The sequence below is a fragment of the Chiloscyllium punctatum genome, chromosome 13 (genome assembly GCF_047496795.1).
Source record: "Chiloscyllium punctatum isolate Juve2018m chromosome 13, sChiPun1.3, whole genome shotgun sequence".
NCBI classification, from domain to species: domain Eukaryota; kingdom Metazoa; phylum Chordata; class Chondrichthyes; order Orectolobiformes; family Hemiscylliidae; genus Chiloscyllium; species Chiloscyllium punctatum.
This window is the reverse complement of record NC_092751.1, coordinates 85,912,699-85,938,978: the sequence shown is the minus strand read 5'-3', so window position 1 is coordinate 85,938,978 and position 26,280 is coordinate 85,912,699. Positions and strand designations below refer to the sequence as shown.

Here is a 26,280-nt window from a genome sequence, read left to right as displayed (position 1 = left end):
AGGGTGTGGTGGAGGGTTGTTTTTCAGACTGGAGGCTGTGACCAGTGGAGTGCCACAAGGATCGGTGCTGGGCCCTCTACTTTTTGTCATTTACATAAATGATTTGGGTGCGAGCATAAGAGGTACAGTTAGTAAGTTTGCAGATGACACCAAAATTGGAGGTGTAGTGGACAGCGAAGAGGGTCCACTCAGATTATAACAAGATCTGGACCAGATGGGCTAATGGGCTGAGAAGTGGCAGATGGAGTTTAATTCACATAAATGTGAGGTGCTGCATTTTGGGAAAGCAAATCTTAGCAGGATTTATACACTTAATGGTAAGGTCCTCGAGAGTGTTGCTGAACAAAGAGACCTTGGCGTGCAGGTTCATAGCTCCTTAAAAGTGGAGTCACAGGTAGATAGGATAGTGAAGAAGGCGTTTGGTATGCTTTCCTTTATTGGTCAGAGTATTGAGTACAAGGGTTGGGAGGTCATGTTGCTGCTGTACAGGACATTGGTTAGGCCACTGTTGGAATATTGTGTGCAATTCTGGTCTCCTTCCTATCAGAAAGATGTTGTGAAACTTGAAAGGGTTCAGAAAAGATTTACAAGGATGTTGCCAGGGTTGGAGGATCTGAGCTACAGGGAGAGGCTGAACAGGCTGGGGCTGTTTTCCCTGGAGTGTCGGAGGCTGAAGAGTGACCTTATAGAAGTTTACAAAATTATGAGGGGCATGGATAGGATAAATAGGCAAAGTCTTTTCCCTGGGGTCAGAGAGTCCAGAACTAGAGGGCATAGGTTTAGGGTGAGAGGGGAAAGATATGAAAGAGTCCTAAGGGGCAACCTTTTCATGCAGAGGGTGGTATGTGTATGGAATGAGCTGCCAGAGGAAGTGGTGGAGGCTGGTACAATTGCAACATTTAAGAGGCATTTGGGTGGGTATATGAATAGGAAGGGTTTGGAGGGATATGGGCCAGTTGCTGGCAGGTGGGACTAGATTGGGTTGGGATATCTGGTCAGTGTGGACGGGTTGGACCGAAGGGTCTCTTTCCATGCTATAACATCTCTATGACTCTATAACCTTAGAATTTGTTTTCTGTCATAATCCAAATGTCATTATGATGTGGGTACATTAGTGTTTGCTCTTTCCTGATGGCCTTACAACTGAGTGACTTGTTCAGAAGGCAGTTCAGAGTCAAACACATTGAGCCCAATGTGTCTCCCTATCTGAATCAGAATTGCAGCCATTAACCTGGGTCTGGAGCAACATGTAGGCCAGACCAGGTAAGGACAGGCGATTGCCTTCCTCGAAGGGAAATTAGTGAATCAGATAAGTTTTTATGACATTTAATATCATGATCACCATCCCAGAGGCTAGCTCTAAATTCCAGAGTTTTAAAAAAATCAATTGAGTTTAAATGTGGGATTTGAATGCACATTAATAGACCTTTAGATTTCTAGACCAGTAACATTACCACTACACTATACACAGTCTGGTAAAATATTCCATTGAGGCACACTATCATCTTTGACACTGAACAACAAGAGCTGCTCTTTACCTGTGCTATCGTTGACCCTCAGAATGTGGCCAAGTTGGTAACCAGCAGGATCTTCCCTTGATACTGTCGCAGAGACACAGGAGCTCCGTCCAGTGTCTGAACTGTAAACTCATACAGAGGAGCAACGGGCACTTCCTCCTGGACTGTAAGTGGCAGAGACATCATGAGCGGTAAGAATAACTCATTAGATTTTTCTATCTCTCACTCTCTTTCACTGCTAGTGTACCATCCCCCAGTTCCCCAGCATTCTGATTCTCCTGCCTCAGCACCAACACAGATTTGCTATTGGACTGTGATTACCCTGCACTCAGCACTCTGTCTTGACACGTACATTTCACTGGATAATCTTTGGATATTGTATAAGCCTGTGTCTTTTAATATATATGTATGGGATGTGTGTGCTGGGCCAGCATTAATTGTCTATCTCTAGCTGCCCTTGAGAAGGTGGTGGTCAGCTGCCTTCATTCACTACAGCAGTGCAGTTTTAGTTGTGTGAATGGGGAAGAGAAAGGTTAATGAAAGAGACAAAGAGTCAAAGACAGAGCGAGAGAGAGAGATTGGCATTTCCGCAGCAACATTTTGGAAGCGGTCAAAACCCTTCATTTATAATGAATTACTTAGAATTGCAGACATGTAGCCAGGGCCAGTAATCAAGGAGTATGTACGACATCAATGAGTAGCCTTTCTGCTGTAGCTGAGGCTGTTTCAGGAGGAAGAATTGGCTCGGACTCCAGAACTGTCTTACCACTTCCTCAAACAATCTCATGGCATCTCTATCACCCATTGTAACACTGGAACACATTGTGATATTGACACAACTCAAATGACGGCAAATCCAGCAATGCTGCATTCTTGGAGGGTGCAAATGAAGATGAGGGTTCCCATTCATCTGGTGTCTGCCGTTTTTAGTCAGCTGCATTGATATGAGGATTTGCTGGCAGACAGATGTGAATCATTTCCAGGGTAGCACAGTGGCTCAGTGGTTAGCACTACTGTCTCACAGTGCCAGGGACCTCCTGTGCAGACTTTGCACATTCTCCCTGTGTCTGCGTGGGTTTGCTTTGATTTTCTCTCACTGGCCAAAGGTGTGCAGGTTAAGAGGATTGGCCATGCTAGGTTGTCCCATAGTGTCCAGGGATGGGCAGGCTAGTTGGATTAGCCATGGGAATTGCAGGGATTAGGTAGGGGAGGTTGGTTCTGGATGGGATGCTCTCTGGAGGGTCGGTATGGACTCAGTGGGCCAAATAGTCTGCTTCCACACTGTAGAGATTCTGTGATTCTATAAGTAGCCTGTGGATATTCTCTACCTCATCATAAGCAAGAGCTACTTGGCTGAGGAGGTGGAGCCAGGCACGACTTAACTGCAGGGGAGGAGACGATGATGATGTAGTGATGGTGTGGCTGGGGATTGATCATCGAGGAGATAGGAGTTCAGCAGCTGAGAAGTTTGGATGAAATAAAGAATATCTGGAATTTCAAGCTTGACTTGCAGTGATGGTGACCAAAAAACTATTAAAAGCCATCTCGTTCATTAATGTATTTTAGGGAAGGAAATCTACTGTCCTTTTATGGTCTGGCCTACATGTGACTTCAGATTCATTGCATTAACTCTGAATTGATTAGATTCCCTACAGTGTGGAAACAGGCTCTTTGACACACCCATTCCTCACCAACCCTCCGAAGAGTAACCCACCCCGACCCATTTCCCTCTGACTAATGCACCTAGCACTATGGGCAACTTAGCATAGCCAATTCACCTAACCTGCACATCTTTGGACTGTGGGAGGAAACCCACACAAACACAGGGAGAATGTGCAAACTCCACGCAGACAGTTGCCCAAGGCTGGAATCGAACCTGGTGCTGTGAGGCAGCAGTGCTAGCCACTTGAGCCACCGCGCAGCCCCGGTGGCTCAGTAGTTTGGCCGAGGAAGTCACTCAGTTCAAGGGTAATTAGGAATGGACAACAAATACGGCCTTTTCCAGTGAGGCCCACAACTCATGGAATAATACACTTTAAAAAAGCTAATGTTTTGAGTCTAGATGATTCTTCATCAGCATGATGATGACGTTCTGATGAAGAGTCATCTAAACTTGAAACCTTTGCTTGTTCTCTGTCCATGAATACTGTCTGACCTGCTGTGATTTCCAAGGTTGAAGGCAGGAGGCTGGAAGAACACAGCAAGCCAGGCAGCATCTCCAGCATTTTTTGCTTTCAGTAGATTTCAGCTTCTGCAGTAATTTGCTCGTACATTTTAAACAAAGCCAGTTCCCTCAGGACAAGTTTGGAATTACGAGTTTTTTAACAAACAGAGGCAACCATTAAAATGAGGAAATGTGAATGTACAACAGCTCACAGCCTCCTCGATCTTCTTCATTTTGTGACAAAAATATCAAACTATTGTCTTTACTTGGATTTTGACTACGCTTCAAAAGTGCCTCATTGACTGCATCCAAAAATAAAAGCCTCAGTTGAGTGCTCCCCTGCCCATCGAGTAATCAATGGGTTTTCGAAGCAATTCATCATTTTATAAATAAGTTTGCCCTGAGTGCTGTTTCAGCCGATTGAGGCTGTTGATGTTGCCATGCTCAAGGTTTTCAGACAAATGTGAGGCAATCCCCTCCAAGTTTGCTGGTTTGTAGTGCTCATGCATGTTTTTTTATTGCTGACCCGTGTCTCTGGAATGAACCTTCAGTATCAATACAGACAGCAAATCCCAGAGTATTCCAGCTCTTTGTTCACAGAAAAGTGCTGCATTGGGATTTCTGCAGTGCCCACTCAGCAGCTTTCAGCTGGCGTGTATTTTACTCATTCACTGTGCTTACCTCCTATCCCAATGTTAATTAATCCAGCACTTAATTAAACCTTGACCTATTAGCTGTAACTCAGCAGCACAGTGGATTACACTTGCCGCCATGCTGTGGTACCGGCTGGTCACTTTGGTCCCTCCTCCTGGCTTTGTCGCTGACATCCAGAGAACGTTGGTCGACTTCTTCTGGGACAAAAAGATGCACTGGGTCGCCGCGCAGGTTCTGAGTCTCCCTATTGAGGAGGGCGGTCAGTCGCTGGAGTGCATCCGCACCCAGGTCGTGACATTCCACCTTCAGACCTTGCGGCGATACCTTTACATCGAGCCTCCTCCTAGGTGGTGCGCCCTGGCGATGTATTTTTTCCGCCAGGTGCGTAACCTCAACTACGACACGCAGCTCTTGTTCGTCGACCGTGACGGTTTGGAGGTCACCCTCAAGACGCTGCCTGTCTTTTACCAGGACCTGATCACTGTCTGGAACATGGTCGAATCGCGTCGCGCCTACCCTCCGGCTGGAGTAGCGGCTGTCGTCAGGGAGCCGTTGCTCAGGAATCCGCACCTCTGTACTCGCGGGTTCGAGTGGCTGTCGGAGGGGAGGGCCGTGGCGGCAAGGGTGACCAGGGTCGGGGACGTGCTGGGTGCCGGGGGCCTGGGCTGGACGCTGCCGCAGGACATAGCTAGCAGGGCAGCGGTAGACGTCCGGTACATGGCCACCGCCATCTGACGCCTTAAAACGGCGGTGCTCGGACCCGACGTAGTGCACCAGTTGGAGGACGCTCAGGTGTGCGGTGGGATCCCGTCCGCGCTCACCCCAGCCCGGACGGAATTTCACTTTGGCCCCAAGGTCCCGTACTTCCCACGGGAGCCTGTGCCCCACAACCTGAGCCGCCTCCAGAATTTTAATTTTGTCTCATTCAAAGATGTGAAAAGAAGGGCCCTGTATGGACTGGTGCTGCACACCGTCCACCTCTTCTCCCTCATCCACCGCCCGGACACGCCTTGGCGTGCCCATTTGCCACCGGGCGGTGGAGATCCCCAGTGGAGGGCTCTCTATGCGGGAGTCCTCCCCCTTTCTCTCGGGGATCTGGGGTGGAGGGTGCTGCACGCAGCAGTCCCCTGCAACCGCAGATTGCGGTGGTTCACGGACTCCCAGCCCAACTGCTTGTTCTGTGGAGTCCGTGGACCATGTATATATTGGGTGTGGGCGTTTGCACTCCCTTTTTGATTTTCTTAAAAACCTCCTCCTCTGCTTTTGGTCCCACGCTCCTGATCTTCGGGCACCCGGTACAGAGGAGGGAGGGCAGGTCCGAAGACCTCCTTGTGGGTCTGCTCCTGGGCCTGGCCAAACTGGCCATCAACAGGTCCAGGCAGCGAGCCGTGGAGAGGGACGTTAGGGCTGACTGCCTGCCCCTCTTCCGCGGTTACGTTAGAGCCCGGGTGTCCTTGGAGAAGGAGCATGCAGTGTCCACCAACATCCTGGAGTCATTCAGGGAGAGGTGGGCACCGCAGGGAGTGGAGTGTATTATTTCCCCCTCCAACTCTATTTTGATTTAGTCCCTAACCCTCCCCTTCACTGTTTTGATCACACAGCATTGCCCTTTGATGTGAAGGGCAGTTCTTGTCACCGGCCACTCGGGTGTTTTCCTATCTTCCTGGTGGTGGTAATCGAATAAAGATTCATGCACCTTGTGTTTCTCACTGTGTCTCACACCTGTACACACACACACCATGGGTGCTGGGAAAAATATAAGCACTACCGCAGTTAGGCGGTAGTGTGGGGTTTAAATTTTTTTAAAAAATTTTTTAAAATGGATTACACTGTTGTCTCGCTAAATCCTATTTCAGATGCTTGTGCGGTGCTGAGGCAATGCTGCATTATTAACAGTGCTGACATTTGGATGGGATATTAAACCAAGGCCCTGTCTCCTCTCAGATGGGTATAAATGTTCCCATGGCCCCATTGAGTAGAAGGGCAGGGGAGCACTCAACTGAGGGTTTTGGTTTTGGACTGCAGTCAATGAGATACTTTTGAAGAGTAGTCAAAATTCAAGTGAAGGACACAGAATGGTTTGCACACAGTAATATCCCACAAACACTGAGCTAACTTTGCAGATGCTGGTTGAAAGATAAATGTTGTTTCCACACAAGAGCGAAGAGGTTATTGTGCAACCACTAGTTAGGTCTCATATGGAGCATTGCTTCCAGTTCTGGGTCACACTTTAGGAATCATGTCACAAAATACATGTATGATTATATGTATTGTACAATCATATGATATAAATAAATGTTAAAGTCACAATTGTCCTACCAGCTGCTCTCTCTTTAGACAGAGGGAAAGAGAGAGAGACAACTGATGGTGGTTTAATCTGAGGGTCACCTCAGGTAAGTGGAGAGGTTGAGAAAGAGAGTCCTCCATGGTAACCTCAGCCAGTGCAAGAATTGAAGTTGCTATTGGCATCACACTGCATTACAAGCCAGTCGACTGAGCTAAACAGGAAGGATATGAAGCCATTAAAGAGGGTGCAGAAAAGATAAATGGTAATAGTCGCGGAGATGAGGAACTTCAGTTATGTGGGTAGATTGGAGAAGTAGGGACTGTTTATCTTGGAGAAGTGAGGTAAGGGAAAATAGGATAGAGGCATTCAAAATCATGAAAAGTCTGAGTAAAGCAGATAGAAAAAAGAACTATTCCAACTGTTGGAAGGATGGAGAATTAGCAGGCGCAGGTTTTAAGTAATTGGTAAATGTCACAATACAGATATGAGGGAAAATCTTCTTCATGAAGATCTGGAATGCTATTCCTGAGAATTTGGTTCAAATGACACCATGGCAACTAGTGGAATTTATATTCAATTCATCAATTTTGAAAAGAAAGCCAGACTTGGTAACAATGACCATGCCAACTATCATTGACTGCTGTAAAACCCATCTGGTTCACCAATGTCTTTGGGGAAGGAAATCTGCCATCCTTTCCTGGTCTGACCTACAAGTGATTCCAAACCCATAGCAATATGGTTGTCTCTTGACAGCCCTCTTAGATAGACAAGGAAGTCCCTCAGTTTAGAGCCAATTAGGAATGACAACAACGACATCCCCCAAACAGTGACATCAGGTCAATAAATGTCAGTCTTGTCAGGCTCAGAATAATACTCCTGTCAAGCTTGAAATATTAACTCTGTTCCTCCTGCCATAGATGCTGTCAGACTTGCTGAGTTTCTCCAGCAATTTCAGTTTTAATTCAGATCTCCAGCAGTATTTTGCTTGTACTTATTTTTTTTTCAATTATGTGCATATACCTACCATTCCACAGTTTTGACTCATTTATACATATTATATGTATATGAGAAACTTTTGAGCTGGAGGATGTGCCCATCACACAGTGATGTGACCTCCTTACCTGCTGAGTTACCGGTAAAAGAACCACAAGCTGCTGTGGCGATCAGGGGCCGCCAGAGGGCGGGCTCAGCAGCGGCTCCGCGGGGGGAAGGTGAAGGCAGTGACACCGGCGGCTTCTGGGCGGACCCGAGAGGCGGTGACGCCGGCCGGAAGTGGTGCGGTGAGTGTCATGGAGACAGGTGAGAGCAGCAGGTGAGGAGCCGCGAGCGGGTCAGACCGAGAGACAGTGGGAGCAAACGGCCCAGGGAGGATCTGTCCCACACTGTAACCCTTCCCCGAGGAGGGATGTCCAACACTAACCCTTCCCCGGGAGTTGGGTGTCCCACCTCCATGGGGAGGTGGAGAGAGATGGGGATGTCTCCCCATCTAATCTTTCCCACCACCTAACTCCTCAGTGGAGTGATTTGGGGAAAGAGGATGATGTGTCCCTCCAAGTAACTCTTCTTCAGGGGACATTGTCCCCTGCATCTCTATCTTTCTGCCATGTCTTATCTCCTGTCTCCCAAACTAGAGGTATGTACCACCTCCTTGTCTTTCCCATTGGATGTCCCACCTTTATCACCTCTGACCCTTTCCCCAGGATGACATGTGTTTCCCAATCCTCAGCTGGGAATCTTTTGCAACCCTATTTTCTCCCTATTAGGAAATTTCAGACTCTTCCTGTGCTTTCTGGATTTCTTTTTTAAATTGATAATGAGCCCTTTATATAGGTTCTACCCTCCACCGTATGTAACTGATACAGGTGAAGTGTGGGGGTCAAACACATCTGAAATCCAAACAGCAAATGCTGGAAGGCACCTGAAACATGGCAACGTCTAAATAAAGATGGACAATGTTTTGGTTCAAACAGGCATTTCATATTTTTCATCATCATGGCCACCATATGCACTGTTCTGAAATTCCAGAACTTTATCTTCATTCACTAATTATCACGAGCCAGAACTCAGTCCCTGTGCTATGGTCACGTGCAGATGTGCCTTCATTTTCTATCTCCAATATGAAATGATTGGACAGGGAATGGCCAGTTAATTGACTTAGATGCCCACACTCATGGAGTTGGTGTGTCATAATCAGACACTTCCTACCTTTCCCCTCCCCCACTTCCTGCAACTGGCTAAACTGGGAGAGACAAAAACACTTGAGACTAATTGGTTGGTTGGGAGGGCTTTCTGGTGGGAAACAACCTTTAAAATTCCCCCACAGCACCCATTAGTGATTAATCAGCACAAGTGATCACATTTTTCAAGCTGTTATCTGTCTTTTTGTGTATTGGTACAAACTCTGTCTTAGCCATGAACCAATTCAGCTCCATTTTGAGGGCATGCAGTCAGCATCCAATGAGACCAGCTGGCATTGGGAAAGATGTCCAGTGTGGTTGATGTTCAAAGTGAAGATGTGTGTAAGCAAACAGCCTATGAGTTCTAGGACTGAATGCTCCAACACAGCCCACAGAAGATAGAAAGTGTGATAATAGCTTCAGGTCACTATGGTTGAGTGGTCAGGCTGGGGATTGAGTTTGTCACTGATGAGACTGGTCTGAATTTGTAGGGAGATCTCAGTTATCTGTAAGAATAATAGGGTGGTTATGGTAGGAGATTTTAACTTTCCAAACATAGACTGGGACTGGAATAGTGTTAAGGGTTTAGATGGAGAGGAATTTGTTATGTGTGCACAAGAACATTTTGATTCAGTATGTGGACGTACCTACTAGAGAAGGTGCAAAACCTGACCTACTATTGAGAAATAAGGCAGGGCAGGTAACTGAGATGTCAGTGGAGCACAATGCAATGTGTAACCAGGTGGCAACCTTAGATGATCTTTGAAATGGGCCTGATGTATGTGCATACATGCATGTGTGATGGGATTAAGCAATTGCTGTCAAGTGAACTCCACCAGGTAAAGGACATTTTACAATAGAACATTCTGTTTGTCCCACAGTGAGAATGATGTGACAGTACTCGATTATACCTGGTGTTACAAGGCATGCAGGAGCTAAAAGAACAATTTCTCCTTTCTGTTGTTCCCTGTCAGCTTTTAAATCTTCATTTACAAAACTGTTCTCCCAGCAAGGAATTGTAAGAATAAAGGGTTTCCCACTTAAGATGAAGATAGGAATGTTTTTCTCTGAGGGTTGAGTCTGTGGCATTCTCCTCTCTTGAAAGTGATGGGGGCACAGTCATTGAATTTTTTTAAAAATTCAAGAATTTTAAAACACTTGCAAGATTTTTGATTGACAATGGAGTAAAAATGTTATGGACTGTAGGTAGGTAGATGGGATAAGACCATGATCTTATCACTTGGTGGAGCTGGCTTGAGGGGAAGAATGGCCTTCTGCTGTTCCTAAATCTGTATGTTTGTATGTTTTCCTTAACTAAGAGCTATTTAGGATTCTCCTATATTGTTACTGCCCATGTCATAATGACTTCTGTCACTTTGAAGCTCTCTGTTCTTTTGGCATTGACTTTAAACTCATGTCCTTTTAGCTACTCACTCACTGCCCAGTGGAAATGATAATTTTTCTTTCTCTTAAGTTTCTTTCATGGGATATGGGGGTTGCTGGCCAGGCTAGTATTTGTAGCTAATTCCTCATGATCTTTGAGAAGCTGGTGGCGTGCTGCCTTCTCGGATTACTGTAGTCCATGTGATGTAGGTAGACTTGCTGGGAGTAGAATTCCAGAATTTTGACTTGTGAAGGAATGGCCATGTATTTCCAAGTCAGAATGGTGTGAGATTTGGAAGGGAATTCACAGGTGGTTGATTTGGATGTGACCATAAGAGGTATGGTTAGTAAGTTTGTAGATGACACCAAAATTGGAGCTATAGTGGACGGCGAAGAAGGTTACCTCAGAATGCAATGGGACCTTGACCAGATGGGCCAATAAGACAAGGAGTGGCAGATGGAGGTTAATTTAGATAAATGCGAGGTGCTGCATTTTGGAAAGGCAAATCAGGGCAGAACTTTCTACTTAATGGCAAAGTTCTGGGGAGTGTTCCTGAACAGAGACCTTAAAATGCAGGTTCATAGTTCCTTGAAAGTGGAGTTGCATGTAGACAGGATAGTGAAGAAGGCATTTGATATGCTTGCCTTTATTGGTCAGTGCATTGGTTAGGCCACTTCTGCAATACTGTCTGCAATTCAGGTCCATCTGCCATAGGAAGGATTTTGTGAAACTTGAAAGGTTTCAGAAAAGGTTTACAAGGATTTTGCCAGGGTTTGAGGGTTTGTGCTATATAGAGAGGCTGAATAGGCTGTGGCTGTTTTCCCTGGAGCATCAGAGGCTGAAGGATGGCCTTGTAGAGGTTTATAAAATCATGAGGAGCATGGATAGGATAAATAGACAAAGTCTCCTTTCCAGGGTGCGGGAGTCCAGAACTAGAGGGCATAGGTTTAGGGTGAGAGGGGAAAGATTTAAAAGAGACCTAAGGGGCAACTTTATCATGCAAAGGGTGGTCCATGTATGGAATGAGCTGCCAGAGGAAGTGGTGGAAGCTGGTATAATTACAACATTTAAAAGGCATCTGGATGGATATATGAATAGGAAGGGTTTAGAGGACTATGGGTCAAATGCTGGTAAATGGGACTAGATTAGGTTAGGATATCTGGTCGGCATGGATGAATTGGACCAAAGGGTCTGTTTGCACGCTATACAGCTCTATGACTCAATGGTAATTTTCCCTTGTATCTGCTCTCCTTGTTCATTTGTGTGTTAGTGGTTGCAGTTTTGGAAGGTTCTATCTTAGAAGCCTAGGCTAGTTGCTGCGGTACATCTCATTGATGTTGTACACTGTCACAGTGCATCTTTGCAAGAGGGTGTGAGTGAATGTTAAAAAGTGCTTGATGGAGTACCAATCAAGTGGGCTGCTTTGTCTTAGATGATGACTTGCTTGTTGAGTGTTGCTGGAGATGCACATGTTCAGGAAAGTGGATTTACTGCATTGAAACCTTATAATCTTGAATGCTTTTGAACCATCCTGTCATTCCGTTTTCTCCCCTCAGTTAAAACAAAATGCTTAGACACATTGTAGTTTTACCTCCTTCATCTTTATTCTGGGCCCTGGAGGGAGAGAGAACGATTGCTAATATACACAAGGACATGGGTCCTCTGTCTTCTCTGGAACACCAGTTTCTCAGTGAACTATATAGTCATTTTACAGGGAGGAGCATCCAGATACAGTCAGCCATTCAATACGAATGTTGCCTTTACGATCAGCGAGTGTCAATAGCAAAGGTTAAGCCATCTGCTGTTACACAATGAATAACTGGTTTCAAATAATGAATACTTTTCATCTTGTTAAACTGACCTCACATACTGAATGCTTCCAATATTGTTAAATGGCTCTACATAATGAATGCTTTTCCATCTTGTTAACCCATTATCCTCACCTGTAGCACCCCTTTGTTAACTGCAAGTTCTTATCTGAGTCATGCTCAGCTGAACCTCCTGTTTCACAAAACTCAGAACTTAATTCTTTCCCTACCTGCTTATTCCCTATACACATTCTCAAGTGAAGATAGTCTCGCTTTCTTTCTTCTAATGTTAATGTCTCTGCATGTAGTTGATCATATTTTGCTGCATTGGTGCACTCACCTTTTCGCTTGTGTTTATTATTATTTTCTAAGAAGTGGTAAATATTCATGTTACATCTAAGGTGCCAGCTAAATTAACTATTGGACAAACACTTTTATCAGTGGAAAACCTGATGGAAAACTCTTTATGCCATGTTTCTCCTTCGATCCTGTACGAGTGCCAGTGAAACATACTTGTTGTGAAGTGTTTAGAGTATTTTACTTCTTCACAATATGCTGACAGCTAATTTAGGATCATCAATCTGCCTCAGTATGGTGCATCTATATACTTGAAGCTATATATACCAATTCACAGGGCCCAGTTCTTTGCAGACAGAATGTGAACAAACGCTGAACCTGTTTCAACTCAACAAAATAGGTAACTGTCATTCTTTGGTTTATTTCTTTGCTCAGTAGTGCCCTATGCCCGAAACGTCGATTCTCCTTCTCCTTTGATGCTGCCTGACCTGCTGCGCTTTTCCAGCAACACATTTTTAAGCTCTAGTGCCCTATCAGAGTCAAGCAACCTGATCTAAAATTTAAACCAGGCCAGTTAGCTGTCAATCAGCACCAATGGGTATATTCTCCAGTGTCCACATGTCAACCAGTTGTCACTCTCCTCCCATGCAGTATGAATGTTGGTTTTCCCCTTGAATTTGTATTCTTGCAAAATGTCTTGATGAGTGCAAGACTCAGGTTCTGTACTACCGAATGATTATTAGCTTGATCATCAGCCCTGCTCATTAGAGCATCTCCCTGCCTCTTGTTGCTTAGGCCAGTTCCTCACCACTTCCAGTTTCTTCCTGTTTCTACACAGCCTGAGAGTGGTGTTAGTGGCTATGGTCAAATTCCTGCAGTGATTTTCTGGATCAGGAACTTTTCTCCCGGCATGAGCATTCAGCCCTCCAGAGTCACAGCAGCCAGGAGCCAGAGTGAATGAGACTCTTTGGAAAGGACATTGGCGAGAGTGGACTGAGCCACAGATGTAACAGGGAGGTGTAACACAAAAATACCAGCCTCTATGAGCTGGAGGATGCGATAACTGTGCCATTGAGCTGGGTGAGAAACAGCTTAGTGACAGAGTACTGGCACACTGTTTCATTAGACACCCTTTTCTGCAGTGGGCATGTTTCCTACAGGGTAGTTATCACATAGCGGTAGGATTAGGCCATTCAGCCCATCAGTCCTTCTCTACCATTTAGTGATGGAATAGCAGTAATATATTTCCAAGTCAGAATGGTGAGTGGCTTGGAGGGGAACTTGCAGATGGTGGTGTTCTCGTGTTTCTGCTGCCCTTGTCCTTCTCGATGGAACTGGTTGTGAGTTTGGAAGGCACTGTCGAAGGATGGTTGGTGAAAATCTTCAGTGCATTTTGTAGACAGTACACACTGTTGCAACTGAAGCATTGGTGTTGAGGGTGTGAATGCTTGTGGATGTGGCGCAACTCAAGCGGACTGCTTTGTCCTGGACGATGTCAAGTTTCCGGAGTGTTATTAGAGCTGTACCTATCTAAGCAAGTGAGTATTCCATCACACTCTTGATTTGTGCCTTGTAAATGATGGATAGGCCTTGGGGAGTCAGGTGGTGAGTTAGCTGAAGGATTCCTAGCTTGAGTACAACAATACATTCCAATCTCTCTTCATTGAAGTAATATGCTGCCTTCACCTGCCCAGTGGCCTGAGGCTAAAGTTGTGATAATCATTCCTGGTGACACATGTAAATTGACATTTAGGGGAGGCTATGAGGGTCCTTTGGGTTTGTGGACAAAGTAATATATATTGCAGTTAAAATTAGGGAAAGAGTGTATAGGAGAAAGTGAGGAGTCAAGAAGCGTGGTACTGGAAAAGCATGGCCAGTCAGGCAGCACCTGAGGAGCAGGAGAGTCGACGTTTTGAGCATAAGCTCTTCCTGAAGAATGTATAGATCTGGTGCTTAGATCCCAACCTTTGCATAACCTATATAAGTCATCTGATGTGGTTGATATGTTGTTGCAATGTCTGTTTGTTGAGAGATCCCATGATGCTGCCATGGGCAACCTTCTCCCTTAACCAACACACCCAAAAAGCAAGTTAACCGGGCACTTGTCTCATTGTTGTTTGTGGGACCCTGTGTATCAATTTGGCTGCAGTGATTGGAATCTTTGAAGAATTTAATCCGTTGGAATTGCAGCACTCTGGGACATCATGTAAACGGTTGCTCTCTGTTGGATTCTAGTCAGGCCACCGTTGTGCCTGGTTCCTACTTCAAACTCTCTGTCTTTTCCCCTAGGTGCCAGCTTCTGGAGCTGCCGTGGGAGGATGTGCTGGTTCCCCATGTCCTGTGCCACCTCCCGCTGTGCCAGCTGGTCTGCCTGCAGCGGGTTAGCAAACAGTTCCGCACCTTGATCCAGCTTTACTTGGCAAACTACCACACTCTGGACACCTCACAGGTAACTTGTTGGGGACACAGCACCCAGCTGCCAGTTCCTGTGAATCGTTTTGAGCAGGGGAAAGGATGATGGACTGGGAAGATAGCCAGGGTCATGTCATTGATCTGGAACTTACTGTCTGAACGTGGGGAGGTGTTGTGGGGACAGGAAAGCAAAATCAGTCATAGTTTTCAGAAAAGAATTGGATCTAAACTTGAAAGAGAAAACAGTTGCTGAAAATGGTGAGAGAACACAGGGCGAGACTGATTCGATTGCTGTTCCAAAGAGCTGGCATAAGTGTAATGGGATGAATGGTCTCTCTGTGTGCTGTTAGATTCTCTGACTTCATAATCAGTACTGTGCCACATGGGAAAGGTGGAATATTCTATTTTTCCCTCTTGTCACCAGCTCTTTGGAGTTACGGGTTCAAGGGTAAAGAGTTGGCCAGATGAAAGTTTGGTTCTGATTAGGGCTTGGGTATAGCTCTGCTATTACGTATGCTGTAGGGTGAATGGACAGAGAAAGTTGTTTTGCCAGGCACACTCTGCTCCAGTGATCACCACATCAATCTCAATGAAGAGATTTTGATAGAAATTGTTCCTCACTACATGACTGGCTGAGTCTTGGTATCCAGAGAATGTTGCTATCCAATTCAAGAACAGGGTGTAGATGGTACTACTGCAAATGAAAGTGACCAATACAGTGGCAGAAAGCACTGGAGAAGAATTATTCAAAAATAAAAAAAACACAGGAAAAATAATTACAGAGAAGTTGTCTTTCACTTGTTTGTTCATTCTGTTTCACAGTGAGATTGCAGCTTGAACAAGGCAACCTGCTGGTATTGAGACTATAGGGAGTGCAGTAGATCTTGTGAACACTGAATGTTTTTGGGAACTTGATGCTACTTAGATTTGTAAACTGATTGAGGCTTAGCTTTACACAGTGTGTCACAAACAGGAGCTAATAGAGGGCGCTGGAAATGTATAAAAAGGATACTAACTCCGAACTTCGTATGACATCAGAGTGGTAGGTCCTGGATTTCGTCTGTACTGATGTGGTGGATGGGGAACAGCAGGATCTTTAGCCATTCACTGGGAAGCTGCAGAAATAAATGAAGGCAAAGAATGAAAGAGATATCCCGGTGAAGTGGGAGGAGGCTTGTATGGTGAGTAGAGCGTTAGCATTTATGTTACCTTGGGTAACCAGCAAGTGACAGGAGGAATTTGGGCCAGCATGGAATAGTTTGTGGAGATACGGAAGGGTGAAACGAGTGTGTTAGAAGTATTTACTTCTTTCCTTTCTTCTTCTCATTTGAGTTCAGGTCGGGAATGCCATCCCTCAACACGCTTTCTGCAAGTTACTGAAAGACAACACGGTACTGCACCACTTGATGGTAGGGAGCTGCTCCGATTGGCTGACGGATAGCGAGCTCTTGCCGGTGATTGGTCAAAACCATCACTTGGAGAAGGTTGACATCACGGGCTGCCGTGGCCTGAGCCGACGGTCTCTGGTGGCTTTGTCCCTGAGCTGCCCGAACCTGCAGCACCTTTCCCTCAGGCAGTGCGACTGGGTGGATCCCCTCTCCCTGCGGAGCCTGGCTGATCGCTGCGGCCAGCTTCTGTCAGTTGACCTGACCGCCTGTAAGCAGCTGAATGACGAAGCGGTCTGTTACCTTGTCCGGAAGTGCCGAAAGATCAGGTCGCTGTCTCTAGCAGTCAATGCGAACCTCAGCGATAGTTCGGTGCAGGAGGTGGCGAAACAGTGCAGCGAGCTTGAACACCTTGATCTGACTGGCTGTCTTCGCCTTCGGAATGAGTGCATGAGGTAAAGAACAAAGGTCTGAACTTTGGTAAAGTGTCCCTCATAAAGAGATTATTGTCTGCAAAACAGTGGATAAGTTATTTTCAGTCTTGGATTCACAGTTGGGAGAAGATGGCATAATGAGTGTGTCACTGGCCTGGTAATCCAGAACCCCAGATTAATACTGTGAGGACACTGGGTCAGATCCTCCCCCAGAACCTAATATTTCAAGTGAATTCAGGTAGTAAATCTGGAACTGAAAGGTAATCTCAGTAATGGTAACTAACTTACTACTGTTGTAAAAGTCTATGGGTCCCTAATACTTTTGGAAGGAAATTTGCCATTTACTCAGTATGGTCTACATGTGACTGATTCTTAACTGCATTCTGAAATGGCAGAGCAAGTCACTCTGTTCTAGGGCAATTAAGGATTGGTATCAAATGTTGCCCTTACCAGTGATGCCCACATCCATGAAAGAATAAAGAAGAAAACAACCAGAAGTTCTCAATGTGACTGCCTCGATGGTGTTTAAAACCATCTAGAAAAATTTGAGTCAGCAAAAAATGACCCTTAACTGTTGATTCATTAATATCTTTTAAGTAGGGAATCTTGCCATACTTACCTGCTCTGGTATCATGTGACTCTAACGTGGTTCACTCTCAACTGCCATCTGATGTGGCCTAGCAAACCATTCATTTGTATCAGATTCCATTACTTTCTCAGCAGAACTAGCTTGAAATCTGCACTATTTATTCTCTTGGACTAAATGTACTAAAAATAAAAATGAAGCTAGGATTGTACACTAGGTTCAGGATGGTATTACAGCACTCAGATGGGTAGATTCTGACAGTACCATCCAGGATGATATTGGGATATGAGAATCAGCTTATAATAGGTGTGACATGATCAGTAGCAATAAGTATTTGTCCCCAGGGTTTGGATAGGGGAAAGAAGAACACCAAGGTTAATCGTTAACTCCTTGTGGAAATGGGTCGTGGACAGTTACAGACCTGATTACAGTACTTCTCGTCTTCAGGATTCCAGGATCTTGCGAATTTTATTCCACCAACAGATCATTACATAGGAAAGAGATGAGTGTCCTCCTGACCAAGATATTGCTTAACGAGATATGACCAAAATTTCCACTTGAGGTTTGTTCAGAGCTTTCAAAGTCCAACATAACACAAGTAGAAATGTTTATAAACAATATTTCAATAAAGTTTGTGCTTTTCCTTTGATCTGTTGTACTGAAGTCATTGTGTAACAAATGCTTTTTATTTCCCTGAATAGCTGATAGTTTAAATTAGTGACATTGTGTGATTTGTACTAGAAAAATATTCCAACTCCTTGTGTTTTCCAGGACAGTTGCAGAATATTGCACGAATCTCCACTCGCTGAAAGTGAACCATTGTCATAACATTACTGAAGGGAGTTTAGAAGTTTTGCGCAAGAGAGGTGTGGATATTGACGTGCAGCCACCACTCCAGCGGGCACTTGTCCTTCTGCAGGACGTTGTGGGTGTTGCTCCATTTATCAACCTTCAGATCTGAACTATTTGGGTGAACTGGTTCCTCCATCCCACACATATGCACTCAAAACTTGTGGTGGTTATGTAAACTTATATTAAAGTAGATGGTATAATATTTCAGCAGTGAACTGCTAATCCTTTGTCAAATGTGCAGTATTGCCATGGCTAAGTGTAATATTGAATTGAATCAAGACCAGTTACTGACATTCTGTTCAGGTGTGGGTTGCTGTGGTGCAGAGTCATTGAGACTAAGTTCTCTGTAAATGATTTTTGGTACTGTATATTGACAAGTGGCTATGTAGGCTGTGATAGTTTTACTTCTGTTTACAAAGTGAACTCAAAAGCCTAAATGTTAACAGTAAATCAACAGTCTTGTCTTTCCAGCTCACCTAAAAAGGTACCAGTATTTATTTGATTTAAGAGGTTGTAGTTATTCACTTACATTCAAGCTGTTTTAGTCTGGAAGGTAACAGGTGGAGTACTTGCAGTTAGCAGCATGCAGCTGGTGACTAGTCATGGTCTGTGGAAAGCACAGTAACAGAAGTATGGTAACATGAGTGTGTTAATTTTAAGCGGAGTCAACACATTTCTCACAAGTGACTGATGCAATAAGTAAGGTTAGGAAGGGGGCCTGAGTAAGACCAGGACTAAGTGCATTTATTACATCCTGCAAAAAGACAGGTTCACATTTTAAACAACGCACCCTGTAGGTAAAAGATATTAAGGGGTGGCAAATGGATGGGTATGTTCAAGGAAGAACCACAGGCTACCTGTGTGAGGATTGTTTGGGGAGAGACTGGATGTCCACAGTGAAAAGATGATTGGGATTGGAGATTTCAAAATCATGCAAGTGTCAGAGAAGACACACACATAGATGTGTAAACCTTGCACAATAGAAGAGCAAGAATTGAGAGTGTGTTGCTGGAAAAGCACAGCAGGTCAGGCAGTATCTGAGGAGCAGGAGAATCGACATTTCGGACCAGAGCCCTTCATCAGGAATGAACGAAGCCTTATCAGGAGCCTGATGATGGACTCCGGCCCGAAACATCTGTTTTCCTGCATCTTGGATGCTACCTGATCTGCTGCGCTTTTCCAGTAACACACATCACTCTGATCTCCAGCATCTGCAGACTTCACTGTCTCCATATCAGAGAATTGGCCAGGGGGTGGGTAGGAGCATCCTAGAACAATTGAAACAAGATTATTTTTTGTATCTTGGAATGAAGGTAGAAATGAGCTGTGCCTGAGATTTAGAACTGAGATTAGAATCAGGAAAATCCCTAGATATGACTGTTGCTTGAGTAATATTTTTGATAGTGAAGTTATGGTCATAGAGTTGGCCTTAGCCAGGTGGAGGCCCTTCTGCCTCACTGATCTGCTTGGAACAGACAGATAAGCTTCAATAGCCACTTTTAGCAATGCACCATTTATCTTTTCACAAAGTTATCTTGATCTCCCTCTCTAAACTGTGAATCATGGTCCTAAATTCACCTACTTCAGGAAATACTTCACACTGCCTTTCCAAATTTTAAGTGTAGACAATCAACTTCCCCTACTCTAGTTTAAGTCTGTAATACCTGATCCCTAACAGTAGCCCATCAGATCTACACAATGCTTCCTTTGAGGAGAGTAGGCCTTTTAATATGCTCATGGAATCAGTCAACACTGATTCCATAATAGGTGGGACAAAACCACCCACAGCATTTCCAACATTAGCCATAGCTCCACAATGGAGCAGATACACAGCACCAAGCACCCCAGTGAGCTCCTAGTAGTTCCTATTTTCAACCATTTGTAACCATTTTTGATGACAGCTGTGAAAGACCTTCCCAGAATCAGACTAAAGAGGAGGCTGCTATTTGGTCCATTGCATGCATGCCAGCCCACGTGACTCATCTCTTAAAAGGGACACTGTCCTAACATAACACACCGACTATAGTACACCTTCCCCGAAACCTTGCAAAGCTGTCTTTTTTTTAGTATATTTGCATTACACTTCTATTTTGATTGAATCTGCTTCCAGCACCCTTTCAGGCAGCACATTCCAGATCATAACCTGTGTTCCTGGTGAATAATGTCAGCTTCTGTAGTCTTCGAGATCAGTAGTCAGTATCATTTTTGGTACTATTTTAGTAAATCTCCATTGTCTCATCTGAGAAGACAAGCCAATGTTCTTGATCTGAACATTCTTAGCTCAAGAAATTAATTGCATAATTATTTTCAAACTGAAACTCACATACAGCTCTATTGTTAGAAGGCTGTGGGTCCATGCTCCATTCCAGTACTTTGAGACATCATCTGAACTGAAATTACAATGCAGTCTTGAAGGGAAGCTAAGCTGTCAGTCATATGGTTTCCAGCTGAGCCATGAAAGATTATCTGATGTCCTGGCCAATGTTTACAAAGGACTGGGAATCCTGACCAACTGTGTCAGCCCTGGTCACTGCTGTCTATGAACATTGGCTACTTTTGTTTGCCAATTTCTGCACAATAAATAACTTATTTAAAGAAAATGTGTCATGGTTATGAATCACTTGGGAACATCCTGAGAAAATGTTATATAAAGTTCATTTTCTCACCTGAATAATTGAGCTCAAGAACAACAGTATTTGCCAACAGTGTTCTTGATTAGGGATACTGATTTAACCAGTTATTGTTCTGATACAGCGATATTGTCAATGCTATGAGGTGGGTCTTTCTAATGATTGTTTGTACACTAGTGCAGTTTGCTACTAGACTATCTTTTAGCCAGTGTGTGTTGGCCCAGACCAGGTCAAGGAGGAAAGTTCCTTTCCTTGAAGGAAATGAAAAATATCAGGCAGCATGCTGATAGCAAAACTATCAAAACCCATTTTATTACTGAGAAGCAACACAGCAAATTTACTGAATGTAAATAGTGCCACAGAACACAGAATCATACATACTGTAAACATAAGGGAACATATTATAATAAAAGCAGTACAAATTATTTACTTTATAGATTGCTATATTCTTTCACAGACAGGTACAGTGATTAAAACAAAACTGTCTAAAACCTCAACTCACCCCACTGCTTCAATCATTATCGACAAAACCACATCATTTTTAAAGTGCCATACTAATATTATATATTAACCAAATTCTAGCTGGGGAGATACAGCTCTGAAGAACACATGTACTGAGAAATTTTACATTCTGATCAGTCTGTGCATTTGAGGTGTTCAAACGTTCTTGCTCCTATTCTTTCATGAACCATTATAAGTTTATAACAAACTAACAAACCTAATTTTAGCTCTATTCATAAAAAATAATTTAAAACTAGGCTACTCCACTCAGTCAATTCTTTTAAAGGGAAGTAGCGTTCCTGATTAAAAAAATTAAAAATCCAGTCTTCAGCTCCTCCAACAAACATTTGCACCAATTTATCAAAGAGAGCTCAAAGTGAGTTGCAGCTAGAGACATCTAAATGAAATGACTGCATTTTTCCTTTAAGGTGCTCTGTTGGTCATAGAAGCCTCTGAAGTGAGCACACAGTAACAGAAACACGTTGAGATCAGTGGATCCCTGCTTGACCAATTAATTGACTTGGAGAGAGACAATTTTTAAAAAATACTTTGTCCAAACCCACACTGAAAAATATTTATCTATTTAACACTATGGGAGGAGAGTTAAAGTTTAAAAGATCTACTGAAGTAATGACATCAAGGCCACATTTAGATAATGCTGTTCTGAAGCAGTGTGTCAGTAAATTCAGCTGTACAATGTTACTGTATTTGTATACCACCAGATGCAGAGCCCTAAGCTGCAATAGTGCAGTGCTCACAGTAACAATGTACATTGGAAAAAAAATATTGCTGGGGTCTTAACAAGGAAATCAGCATTCTCAGTGATTAATAGACATAGACCCCTTTGTAAGAAAGAGACAAATGAATGCTTTGCACTCTTAACCCCACCCATTGTCCAGTTCTGAAAAGAAAAAATATTTTATTCTTGAACCGTGTTGGATATAGGAAATAAGGGAATGAAGTTAGCCCATGCTGGATCTGTCTGGGAAGCACTCAATTGGCATTTCAGTGGAATTTATATTTCCTGGCAGGTTTAAGGTTGATGTAGGTTTTCTTCATTTCTTCACTTTCAGTTTTCTTGACTTCAGTGTATCGTTCTCCCTTTGTGCTCACCACTTGGTTGTCTATGTATCGGATAAGCTTCTTGGGAGCCTGGTAGGAAGCAGAGGAGACAACTCTATCAGTCAAAAGCCAGTCTGGTGGTGTCCATTTATTCCCACTGTGTATTACAAATTGTTGGCAACAGAAAATTTTGATGTGGATGGATGTGGGATGTCCTGGGACATGATTAAAGCCAGAGCAGGGCATCCCAAAATGGGGGTCAGGACCACATGGGATTGTGAGCTCGAAGGCAGCAATGGCTGAATCCCTCTCCCCGTTCTGAGGTCTTCTGCACTGCTCCTCCACAGTGTACCACAAACTATAGAATCATGACCTTTACCAAGCCTCAAAATAGGGTCGCACTACGAAAATATTTGGGAAGCACTGGGCTAGTCAGTTACTTTGCCTTCAAACCAAGCTGGTGTGACGAAAGTGTGTGCCACCTTCAAGCTGCCCCCAAGCTCAGACCATATGAACAAGGAACTATATTGCCTTTCTTTTGCTGTCACCAGGTCAAAATTACTTCAATAGCTCTACAGCTGTTCCTATTCTGCTGGGTAGCTCCCTCAGATTTTCCTGTCGATTTGCTGAGAATCAATACACTGAACCAAACCAGATAGCAGAATAGAATGCCCTTGAAGGAGCTTCTCTTTATGTCTTCTCACTCACTCACATCCCTCTATTAACTAGACTGTCTGAGCCTGCACCCAATGTCCCAGCTTCTCAAAATCTCTCCCTTTAACTGAAGTTCTTCACCCCAGTATAAATGTCTTCCATATCTCTCCAAGGCCTCTGCATTCTTGCTAATGTTCTGGTGCCTAGAACTGGACTCAGTAAATACAATAATTGTAAAGATTAAATTGACTTCCTTGAAGTCAGAGGCCCCTATTTCTAAAAAAACACAAGTATTTCAATAGCCTTCCTGAGCGCCTGTGTTGTGGAAATCGAAGTGTTACCTTTGATGGGACACTTATTGAACTTGAAACATGACTAAGTGTATCAAGCGAATGAGATCAATTTTGTGAAAAATATATCACTTTGTGCTCAGATCCAGGGTCTGAGATTTTGGACATCATGCTATTTCTTAAACTTGTCAGATTTGAATTACAGCAAGAAATCATAACTGCACAGGTAGACACGTAGAACATAGAACATTACAGCACAGTACAGGCCCTTTGGCCAACAATGTTGCGCCGACATAATTAAGCAAATTGCAAACTGGCATAAAGATCATTTTGCTAAACTATCCTGGTTAATGATCTATCACATCATTCAAAACATTTTTGCAAATGACTTCATCTAGTTCTTGAATTATAAAAGGAAAGTTTTCCAAAATGATAAACACAAGTAATTGTTTAATTCAGTTATGCAATTCATTTCGGCACTTCTTCATTCAAAGGCGAACCTTTATATTAACAGCTTACAGCACAAAATTTCCTGTGCCTTGCATTCTTCATTGGCTGGACTCTATTTATAAGCAACACACAGGCTTAGCTACTTGTAATGTCCAATTTTACCTTTCCTCAAATTTTTTTGTTAAAATTATCAAGTCATGTTTTTACTTCTACTAATTTATACTTGAATGATAATTTTTACATCAAGAGGGAAGCACTCTGTTGACACTGCATCAGTGTAGGATACGATCAAAATACCATAAGTGCTTGTACTGACACTCCCTGGAGGGCCAAATACTCATTTACACTGTTTAGCAGGGAGTTACTTATTCAGTACTGGAGTAGTCACAGAGAAATGGCAAGTCTTCTGCTTCATTCGGACTGAATAGTACAGGTCAATTAAAATAACTAACAATGTATCTGCTGGAAATGAATAACAGAAAAATAGAAGACACAACAAGCAAGTAAGACCAATACAGCACAGTTCGTTAACAGTAAATAGAAAACAATCTTATAGCATTGAAAGAGGAAGCCATCTTGCCCATGACATTTCTTTGTAAAAACTGTCTAAATTAATCCCAATCAGTACTCTTTTTTTCCCTGAGCACTGCAGAGATAAGGTTTGGAACATTAACAGCTCAGGTCTCAATCATATGACCAGCAGCTGGTATGGTTTTAAACAACTTCCTTGTGCGCTTAACAATGGGAGAAATGGACTTTAGCACTCATTACCAAATGTAATTAGTGGTAATAACACTTTCCTCTTGATCTAGTATGCACAACCTGAAAAGGTATTTAAACATTCTATCACAGCTTTCAATAGTGAACTCAGTAAGTTTCTGCAAAGGCAAGACCATGGGAAATGGTCAGGAAGAGTGGGCCTATAGGAGCTGGCATTGACATGATGGGCCACATGGTCTCTGTCTGTACTGTCAGATTTTATTGATATCCAGTACAATTCCAGATCACTGGTGTGTTATGGTTGAAGGCTTTATTGGGAGTTGAGATTGCAGAATGGAAGGGCTAGCAGGGATTACAGGAGTGGCATGGAGTGCAGACATTGAAGGATTTTACAACATATATGGTGGGCGAGGCGCAGCAAAGGTCAATGTGAATAGCGGTGTTGATCATGCCCATTAAGTCCTGATCCAAGATTTACATTCCAGATATCTCTTACCGCTTTGGGTGCAATAGGCTTGTATGTTTTGACGTCGTCCTCATTATCCACCATCATATACCTGGAATAGCAATATTGAAAACATACTTTACCCAGGAAGAATATCAGAGTCTGTGCAAAGGATACAAAACTTTACTCTGGTAGCCATCCAGCCAGTGCATCTGAAATTTTATTCCTATTTGATTTAATGTGTACTTCGCTAACGAGAGAGTCATATTGCTTTCATCAATTATTTTGACAACGTAACAACGAATTGATATGGGTGGAGCAGTAGACGTGATCTATGCGGACTTCAGTCAGATGTTTGACAAGATTCCTCATGGTAGACTGGTTATCAAGGTTAGTTCACACAGAATAGAGGGAGAACTAGCTATGTGGATTCAAAACTGGCTCAAAGGTTGCTTTTCAAACTGGAGGCCTGTGACCAGCAGTGAACCACAAGGATTGGTGCTGGGTCCACCACTTTTCATCATTTATATAAATTATTTGGATGTGTACATAGGAGGTATGGTTTGATGACACCAAAATTGGAGGTGCAGTGGACAACGAAGATGATTACCTCAGATTACAATAGGATCTTGATTAAATGGGCCAATGGCTGAGGAGTGGCAGATGGGGTTTAATTTAGATAAATGTGAGGTGTGCATTTTGGTAAAGCAAATCAGGGCAGGACTTATACACTTAATGGTAAAGTTTTGGGAGTGTTCCTGAACAGAGACATTGGAATGCAGGTTCATAGTCCCTTGAAAGTGGAATTGAAAGTAGACAGGATAGTGAAGGAGGAGTTTGGTATGCTTGCAACAGGATCTTGATCAGATGGACTAATGAGCAGAGGAGTGGCAGATGGAGTATAATTTAAATAAATGTGAGTTGTGCATTTTGGTAAAGCAAATCAGGGCAGGACTTATACACTTAATGGTAAAGTCCTGAGGAGTGTTGCTAAACAAAAAGACCTTGGAGTGTAGGTTGAATTATTATAATCTGATGAACTTAATCTGTTCCCTTTCAGTTCTTTGAAAGTGGAGTCTCAGGTCGACAGTATAGTAAAGAAAGTGTTTGGTATCCTTGCCTTTATTGATCAGTGCATTAATATGGGAGGTCATGTTGCATCCATACAGGACATTGGTTAGGTCACTACTGGAATACTGTTTTCAATTCTGGTCTCCCTGCTAGCGGAAGGATGTTGAGAAACTTTAAAGGGTTCAGAAAAGATTTACAATTATGTTGCCAGGTTTGAAGGGTTTGTGCTAAAGGGAGAGGCTGAATAGGATGGGGCTTTTTCCTGGAGCATCAGAGGCTGAAGAGGTTATAGAGGTTTATAAAATCATGAGGGGCATGGATAGGGTGGTGAACGGACTAAGTATTTTTCCGGGGTGGGGGAGTCCAAAACTAGAGGGCATAGGTTTAAGGTGACAGGGGAAAGATTTGAAAGGGATCTACTAAGGAGCAACATTTTCACACACAGTGTGTGTACGGAATGAGCTGCCAGAGGAAGTGGTGGAGCCTGGTACAATTGCAAC

The 26,280-nt window shown here is 43.5% G+C and overlaps 2 protein-coding genes across 7 annotated transcripts in view; one reads left to right on the top strand and one right to left on the bottom strand.

Annotated features, from left to right (window-relative positions):
- cuedc2 (CUE domain containing 2) overlaps positions 1–26,280 on the bottom strand; it is an 81,370-nt gene that overhangs the window by 14,316 nt on the left and 40,774 nt on the right. For 5 of the 6 annotated variants that reach the window (XM_072583093.1, XM_072583094.1, XM_072583095.1 and 2 more), the window contains 2 exons: positions 24,761–24,821; positions 20,879–22,240 (listed from right to left, as the gene is read on the bottom strand). In XM_072583093.1, the coding sequence (XP_072439194.1) occupies positions 22,094–22,240; positions 24,761–24,821 (208 nt within the window). In that variant the 3' untranslated portion in view covers positions 20,879–22,093. Of the gene's footprint in view, positions 1–20,878; positions 22,241–24,760; positions 24,822–26,280 lie in introns of those variants that run through there. The other variant, XM_072583097.1, reaches the window with a different exon arrangement.
- Positions 7,876–18,157, top strand: fbxl15 (F-box and leucine-rich repeat protein 15). Its single transcript, XM_072583091.1, has 4 exons — positions 7,876–7,934; positions 14,578–14,737; positions 16,038–16,540; positions 17,877–18,157. Exons 1-4 carry the CDS (start codon positions 7,912–7,914, stop codon positions 18,064–18,066), a joined length of 876 nt encoding a protein of 291 aa, XP_072439192.1. The 5' UTR covers positions 7,876–7,911; the 3' UTR covers positions 18,067–18,157.

Coding starts and splice junctions, on each gene's coding strand:
- fbxl15 (XM_072583091.1), top strand. CDS start 7,912: ATGGAGACAGGTGAGAGCAGCAG. Junction 7,935..14,577: donor GAGACAGGTGAGAGCAGCAG/GTGAGGAGCCGC, acceptor CTTTTCCCCTAG/GTGCCAGCTTCTGGAGCTGC. Junction 14,738..16,037: donor ACACTCTGGACACCTCACAG/GTAACTTGTTGG, acceptor ATTTGAGTTCAG/GTCGGGAATGCCATCCCTCA.